This window comes from Sander vitreus, chromosome 9 (genome assembly GCF_031162955.1).
Source record: "Sander vitreus isolate 19-12246 chromosome 9, sanVit1, whole genome shotgun sequence".
In the NCBI taxonomy this organism is placed as follows: Eukaryota; Metazoa; Chordata; class Actinopteri; order Perciformes; family Percidae; genus Sander; species Sander vitreus.
Window position 1 is genome coordinate 8,619,144 of NC_135863.1, and position 8,229 is coordinate 8,627,372.

Genomic DNA, 8,229 nt, shown 5'->3' on the forward strand with positions numbered 1-8,229 from the left:
GAGCAAGCTCTTATTTAGAATCTTGGAAGTCTTTGACTCTGCCTTCGTCATTGTCCTGTATCAAGGCACCACGTTTTCTTTTGCTGAACTTATCCTGCCACCACCGAAAACAGTTTACAAATGGCATGGCTACATTTTCAAAGAATTATTTTTAAACATTACAAACCCTTTTTTGAAGAAACAACTCGCACATCCAAAAATTCTTCTGTGCAGGTGCGTTGGAAGACAGAGATGTTCACAAGTCATTTTTTGGAAGTCCAAGTTGAGTTTCAAGTCTTTGAGCTTGAGTCCAAGTCAAGTCTCAAGTCTCTGGCCATCTGATCTGTCCCTAACACTGTATTGTTAAATCTTATGAATTCAAAGCATGTCCTGTATGGAGCTAAATCGGGGCCAAATGTTTTGTTAATTTGAAAAAAATATATATAGTTGAAAAACTAAAGCTTGAAATTGAAAATTTAAGTTTTGGTCTAAAACTTGAAAAATAAAACCATGTATTCAAACTAAAAATAAGTGTACCAATTTTTCTTTCAGTTTGAATAAAATTTAGATTAAATTCTGGAATTATTTTTGAAGAAATAATTCATTTTCATTTTTCACTTTTATATTTTTTTTCAGTTCCACATTTCATGTTTTCAGATTCAAAACGTATTTTTTTTACAGCTTCAAATCTTTTTTTTTCAGTTTCAGATCAGTTTTTTTCAGTTTCAGACTTTTGGCCCTGATTTTGCGTAGGGGGCGTGGCTTCAACTCAGAGGGGCGTGGAATTATGAGTGACAGCCTAACAAAGAAGGCAGAAAACTCTCCTCAGTCATGTTGCCTTCAGGAAATTGTGTTACTGCGAGAACTATGACTGAATGCTTTCTATCCACCATATATATGTGATTTTTACTAAACAAACTGGTACCAATTACACTATAAGAGCAATAAACTGTGCCAGATTGTGCAGTTCAGCAGGAACAATGACTTCTCCCACTTCCACGTACGACTTTGAATGTATGCACCACAGTATTCACTCGGCAGTCAGCATGGCGTCCGCTCCGCCAAGGCAACCCTGGCGCCAGCGCACAGGTAAGACATGTGAAAGATATTAGCATTTTTGAATACTTTGGGACATTATCCCCGCAGTGGCATTTTTTTGTCATTAACACAAAGGGAAAATAGGTGGACAGCTGGACAAAGCTGGAAATGAAGCATCGCAGCCACTGTCGAGTTATGGTCATTCTGATTGAATGAATCAAATTTGAACATGTGTGTCAGTGGCTTGTAGATCTTTACATTGGTAGTTAATTTCCTAACCTGGCCTGGGACACACATTCATACAGTTTGATAAAGTACTGACTTTAACTTATCATTGCACTTACAATAACGAGCGCAGCTGTCCTCAATTTAGGTCATCGTGTTGTCTCATCTCCTTCTTTTTCCTGCATCCACCGTGTATGTTGTTTGTGTGTGTGTCTGTGTGTGTGTTTGTGTGCAAGCGTCAGTCGCGGGGGGAACGGAGCTGCAGCCCCGCCCGCTGCAGATAGCCGACAGGATTGAAACGGCAGCAACTTTAGAGTGAAAAATCGTCACAGCGTACATTGATGTTAAAATGTATACAGGTTGGCAGGACGGTCTGAAATGTTTTGCACGGTCTTTCGCTGTACGTTTTGTTGGTAATGTGAGATGTTCGAGTCACATACGTCTCGTCTTCAAAAACAAGGAAATTATCAACCCGTTCTCACTCCCGCTTGGTCATTGGCTCTCAGAGTGCACGTGGGACTGCTGGGATTGGTTAAAGTCGCGGGAAACTTCAGGTTATTGGTCAAATTTGCGGAAAGGTTGCGGTGATTGGTCAAAATTGCGAGTCGCACCAAATTCGCGGTGATTGGTTGAATTTGCGTGAATTGGCGCGATCGCGACATCGCGAAATCCTGGAGGGACTGAAATTAACCTAAGTCTGTCACATCATATGGCTACAACTATAATATACAATCTGCCTGTTCCCAGCATTAGCACAACACTTTGCGATGGTTAACTTGTTACCTGTGACGATATATGCTAAATGTAACGTCTCTTTCACTCAAAAAAATGTCTAATGTCAAAGAGGAAATCAAGAGAACAGTGGCAGCGCCACACCAGTTACAGAACAACATACATCTCAGTGTCAGTCCAAATTATGCACAATAAGCAGTTTGAACTCACTGATGTAATGCCATTTATTTTCTAAGTGTTAGTACGCTCAGTGAAACTGAGTCCAGCGCGAGGGAGATCCGTCTCAGAGGAGGAGAGGTTAGTGAGGCCAGCGGCTCCACGGCAGGTGACAGTGCGCACGGATCCGCTGCGCCACGCATGGATGAAATAATGAAATAGTAAATAGGAGTACAGTAACAGAAATATGTGCAGAATTAAGACAAGACGGCCAAGTGTTTAGTGGACCGGGTACACCTTGTTCACTTAATAGCTTACAAATCATCCACGGGATCAATGCATCACATGAGTTTGCCCACCCAACACAGCGTTTGTTCCTGGAGAGATGGATCCGTGCGTCCCGCCTCCTGTGCACCATGGATGTCTGAGCCTCAGCAACTACTAACTATAAAGATATTTTAGCTTCTTCCCAGCATTAGCACAACACTTTGCGATGGTTAGCTTGTTACCTGTGACGATATATGCTAAATGTATTGTCTTTCACATTATCAAGTGAATGACCTATCTGGGTGTGTTTTGAGATGCCTGATGAAGTTCGACGTTGTTGATCCGGTGTTGGTGCCACACACTTTGCATGTAGCTGTTCGCTTACTGCCACTGTTTACGAAGTTAGTGAAAGCAAAACTAATTACAAAAGGCACAACTCCGGGAGGACTTGGTGTCGCCATCGTCAATGCATTTTTTGATATATGAGTGCGCACACATAAGGCATAGCGCATACGTTACGTTGCACATTATGGAAAAGGGCAGGGGACATGCAGCTCGCCATACGTTTCCCCAACGTATATGCGCCATTAAAAGAAAATAGAAATACATGAATAAATTTAGATTTAAAAAGCAATAATTGCATGAAAACAGGTCTCGAAGCTCGAGTCCGAGTCAGGTCTGAAGTCTTTTGGGTCGAGTCACAAGTCAAGTCTGAAGTCAGCTGTTTGTGCGACGCGAGTCCCCATCTCTGTTGGAAGATAACATCAACAGACATAAAATACAATGTTCAGAGTTCCTTTAAAAGGTGGCTCCTGAATTCAGTGTCTTTGATGCCACATTGAAAAGTTTGTTAAGCTCAAAGTTAACACCTCTGCAACACTCTCTCAGGCCATGTCACAGAGAGCTTCCTCGTTTTAGACACTTTTAATCAATGATGATTGAATGCAATACAAAAATGATCTCTTAAGCAAGGTTTTGTTTGTGTGTCTTCTGTCTTCACACCTGTCTGCCCCAATGTTCTTAATTAGGCAGAAGTAATGCTAATTAGGATACTCCAACACACACACACACACACACACACACACACACACACACACACACACACACACACACACACACAAAATATGAGAGTAGAAAGCGATGAGGGCACTCTTAGTATGTTTTACAGAGGGGCTACATCTATAATAAGTTATAATATATTTCACTTTTATGATTGATAAATCGCTCTTATCTTTCCTTCTGTCTCTTACTCAAGTGAGCAGTTGGCGTAAAACACTGGCTGTAGCAGGAACAATCACGTCAAACCTTCTCGGACGTCCATATAAAGATGATTATGGGTGCATCACAGAGGCAATTAGAAAAGAAACAAATCAATAGCAGATGGAGTGTTGGACAGAATAGTGTGGTGAGATGGATATTTAGGTTGACATGTAATCTATGGTAAATAACCCTCTGTGTAGAGTAACCTCTGTTTTGCTGTGGCTGACTCCTCTGTGGTAAATGAGGTTTGTTTATCCGTCTCCCTCTTTTTATATATATGTGTGCATTTCCTTCCCTCCACCTCGGTTCTGTTCCTCTAGCCTTCACTAATATCTCTCACATCTGATGGACGTCAACAAACAGAATAAGGCCAAGTTCAACCTAATCTAAATGAGCAAGTGTTTCTATTGTCGCTGAAGATAAAAACAAACGTAAATGTTTTACATTTCACAGATATGTAGGTGTGATTATCTTTAGGTGCTAGGTAATATTTAGCAGTTACATGCAGTACATATACATTATTTAGATTTATTCAACATCCAACTTTTTGCTGAGGAAGGAGGGATTTTTTTCTGTCTTCTTCCATCCATGCCCCTCTTCCTATTCCCATGGCAGTTTCTTACTTCCCTCCAATCTCCCTCTCTCCTTAATGCGCTTTTTGTGTAAGTGGAAAACAGAGCAGCCATACGCCCAAGCCTGCCATCAAACATTTAACATCACGTGGTGCTTAGTGCAAAAGAGAGAAAGACAGAGGAGAGAGAGACAGAAGGAAAGGGAGAGGGATGCCTACAAAAGAAACAAAGACAGACATGGAAAAACACAAGAAAAAGAAGACAAGACAGTGAGTGACTCATACAAAGAAAGAAGCAGGCAGAAAGAGTGAAATTTAGGAAAGACACACAGAGACAGACAAAGAGAGGGTGAGAGAGACAGATACATACAATGAAAGAAAGAGAAAAAGGCAACAGCTGAACAACTCAAACACAAGACTCATTGTCTGAGGTTAGGAGTTCAGCAGGCAATAGTCCACAGCAGAAGAGCCAAATAATGCTAGCAAGAATGGGATTTATAATTGATCACACAATAGTTTAGAAAACTTGCATGTTTTGGATTCAAGATTGGCATTTAAAACTCCAGGCAGTACTACATAAGAACAATGCCCAGGCGTTGAACAGAAAGAGAAAAAAGAAGAGAAGAGATAGAATAATGGGTGTATAGAGAAAGTTGGTGCACAGGTGGGAAGACATTTAGGCCAGAAAGAGTGCATGGTCAGTAATACCATGAATGATTTTTTTTTTTTAAAAGCAAAGGGATAATGTTATTTTGAGGCAGTACACCGTGTTTTTAATATGATGGGATAAAGCAGAGTGCAGTGATTAATCTTGTAATCCTTACTTATTACTTCAACTTTTTAAAACCTAAGATGTACACTGTGCCTGATAAAAAGAAGCATGGAAAATAAGTTTAAAACACATAGTACTAGTTGGCAAGTGCCATTATACTTGGCAAGTAACTTTATCCTCGCTGTCCTGATTGCCACGCCTGACTGTGGATTTTCTCTTTCTGTGTCTATTCTGCTCCTATCCCCCCCATTTCCATTTTAAGCTTTTTACCTGTCACTCTTAGAGCATTACAGTGAGTGAGCAGATAAACCTCAGTGTCTCGCTCAAGGACACTTTATCATAAACGTGGCTGCTAATGGGCTGGACCAGCAGTTAATGGTTATTATGATTGTCATGGGTGTTGTTGTGTCCCTGGATCGAGCCCATACACTGAGGACTTACGAGAACAAACAAAGCAAAAGACACTACTGACATCTTTAATGTTTTCTAAATGAAGCCATTTTCCTTGTTTTCCCCCCTGTACCCACCCAACCCCCATAAAATCTCTCTGTCTGAAATAGGCTCCACAATGACAGAGAGAAGAGATAAACAGACATGAATCCGCCGTTCTGACTGCTGCTGTGGAGCGAGGAGAGAGCCAGACATACAAGGGGAAAAGACAGAATAAACATGCATTACATTTACAAATGCATCCAAAAACACATATGGCTAGAGCATCAAAAAATATATACATACTCTGACACATTAACAGTTATGACTGCACAACGTGACAAACACAGCACAGAAGAAAACACACACATTATCTGGTTTCCATCATATAAACAACCCTGCATGTTGACACAAAATACAGGAGCAGTTTCTTATCTTTTTATCTCCTTTCCCTCCTATCCCAAAACAGAAACCGATTAACACCCCCCCCCCCCAACCTCATACAATAAAGAAAACAAAGCACCTCTGACTGCAGCTGCCTAATTTGAACATATTTACTGTAACTGCTGTTTTTATGTTTTATGACAAGAGTCACCTTGAGCCTTTGTAGTCAAATCACGGCAGCTCTTTTCCCTCACCTCTAATCCATACATTGCGTAACATAGCAAGCCCTCCTTTCACATCTACTGTTTGCCTAACTGCTGCAAAATGAAGAGGTAGACCCAGGGAGAGGGTGGGGGATGGGGAGCAAAATGAGGCAAATAATCTGAGTTTTATATGAAATAAATATATAATTTTCATGATGCTCTGATCTTGTTAGATTGAGGAAGTCAGACTCGCAGCTTCTGGGCTTCTTCTAGGAAACGTGCCAAGAGAAATAACATCAATGTAAATGAAACTAAAAGTGAATGGAGGCAGATTACATGTGTGATTTTGCAATGTATTTGTCATTTTGAGTTGAGCTTGTGTTGTGTTATGTAGACATCGGTTGGTTCATTGGGGTTGTGAACCAAAAAAGGTTAAGAACCACCAGGTTGCATAACACACCTAACACTCCCTCCACATCACTGCAGTGATCCAAAACAAGGACTGATCCGCGCGCACACACACACACACACACACACACACACACACACACACACTTCACCCAGGTACAGGGCAGGGATACACTTCAGACCATCTACCTCATTTTCTGTATTTTCTCACTTTCTCTGGAGATATTTTTCTCTCCACACCTCTTTCTCCCCCTTGTTGACTGTCTCTTTACCCTCTACCTCTCATCGTGCATGATTCATCTGTCTGTCTCAGCTCACATCCCTTTTCCTTCCGGTTTTTGACCCGCTGTTACTTGCCATTTCTCTTAATCTCCCTGTCCACCAATTCAATCCCATTATGTCTAGTTTCCATTTTTCATCCACACCCTTCCCCTCTCCATCTTATCTGTCCTTACTCTAATCCTCTGTCCCATCCCTCAAGCCCTACACATTTACTCCCTTTCCTTTATGTTCGAACCCTGCTTTCCCCCTACTCCCCCTTTATTTTTTCTATGACCCCACCACCACAGGCCTTACCAGGTATGGGCTACAGTGAAGCGTCGCCTCTGGCGGATGCTCTTGTTGACCATCAGCTTGCGGAAGAGGCGCGGGGAGCTTCTTGGGGACAGTTTTGGGGACGTGGCGCCCCTCTTCCCTCCGACCACACCTGGGATTTTCGGAGGCTCCAGCTCCAGGTGCATGTGCTCCTTGAATGTCCGGATGCAGGAATCCATCTCAACGCTCAGCTCGTTGGATGACATCCCTGCAGGCTGGGTTGAGTCTTTCTGTACTTTTTCAAATTCTTCCCTTTGCGTCCCAATTCAGTCACATCAGCTGGTCATGTACAGCTGTTTTCGTCGTCCTCTTGCCGCAGAGAAGTTTATGCTGGACTGAAATGTTGTAGCGGAAAGATTGAGGCTACCTCACACACAAACATTCACCCAGAAAAAAAAGCTCAAACATACCCTATTGTTGTTTGTATTGCCTGTTCTTTACAGGTTTAAGGATTAGCCAGCCGACAGGCGTGCCCTCTCCCTCTTTCTTTCCTTTGGCTAATGCACCGTGCTTTCCTGCTGGTCTTCTGTTCATCAGAGGTTCTCATAAGAGCTTTACCCACAGTAAGGTCACATCAACTCCTTCCAGGAGAGAAGAATTCCTCTTCTCAACAATGCTTCTCTACCATTTCCCTTGTGGTCTTGCTGTCCGTAAAGCGCTCAACCCAGTGCTCTATCACTCTGCTTCTTTTTCTCTACGTCCCTGTGAACTGTTGGTGCCTGCCGAACACACACCTCAGTACCAGCTCTTTCTCTAAGTCCACCCAGGCAGCTTGATGTTGGAGGATCTCCCTTATGAAAGATTCAGAAGGGCTGAAAACTGCTGTCTACCTCCTCCTGTCTTGCTCTCCCCTCCATCAAGCACTGCTTGAATGACCTCCTCTCTTTGCAAACAACCCCCACTTCTCCCAAAGGCACTCCCGGTGTGGCACAGAGTGACTCCCACTATGACGAGCCTCAAGTCAAATTTACCTTCACTCGCAGTTAGAGCGGTGAGCGGAGCAGAGCACAGCACGCAGGCAAATGCTTCACTTGCTGTTTCATTCAGAATATACACAAGGAGCTGAGAGCAGGCACGCAGCGAGAGCAAGCCACGCCTCCCCTGCATTAGGATTGGTTGGTGGTTGTTGTGACGACAAGCAGGCAGGCACAGTAACAGGTCGTCAGATTTATTATTTATTTTTTGTTTAGCCAGGATTTGTGGTAATGTTG

General features: G+C 42.6%; 1 protein-coding gene across 1 annotated transcript in view; it reads right to left on the reverse strand.

The window, feature by feature from the left end:
• Positions 1–7,999, reverse strand: part of pde4ba (phosphodiesterase 4B, cAMP-specific a) — a 146,497-nt gene extending 138,498 nt beyond the window's left edge. The window contains exon 1 of the mRNA XM_078258561.1: positions 7,001–7,999. Coding sequence (XP_078114687.1) covers positions 7,001–7,224 — 224 coding nt within the window. The 5' untranslated portion in view covers positions 7,225–7,999. The remainder of the gene's footprint in view (positions 1–7,000) is intronic.
• Between the last annotated feature and the right edge of the window lie 230 nt (positions 8,000–8,229).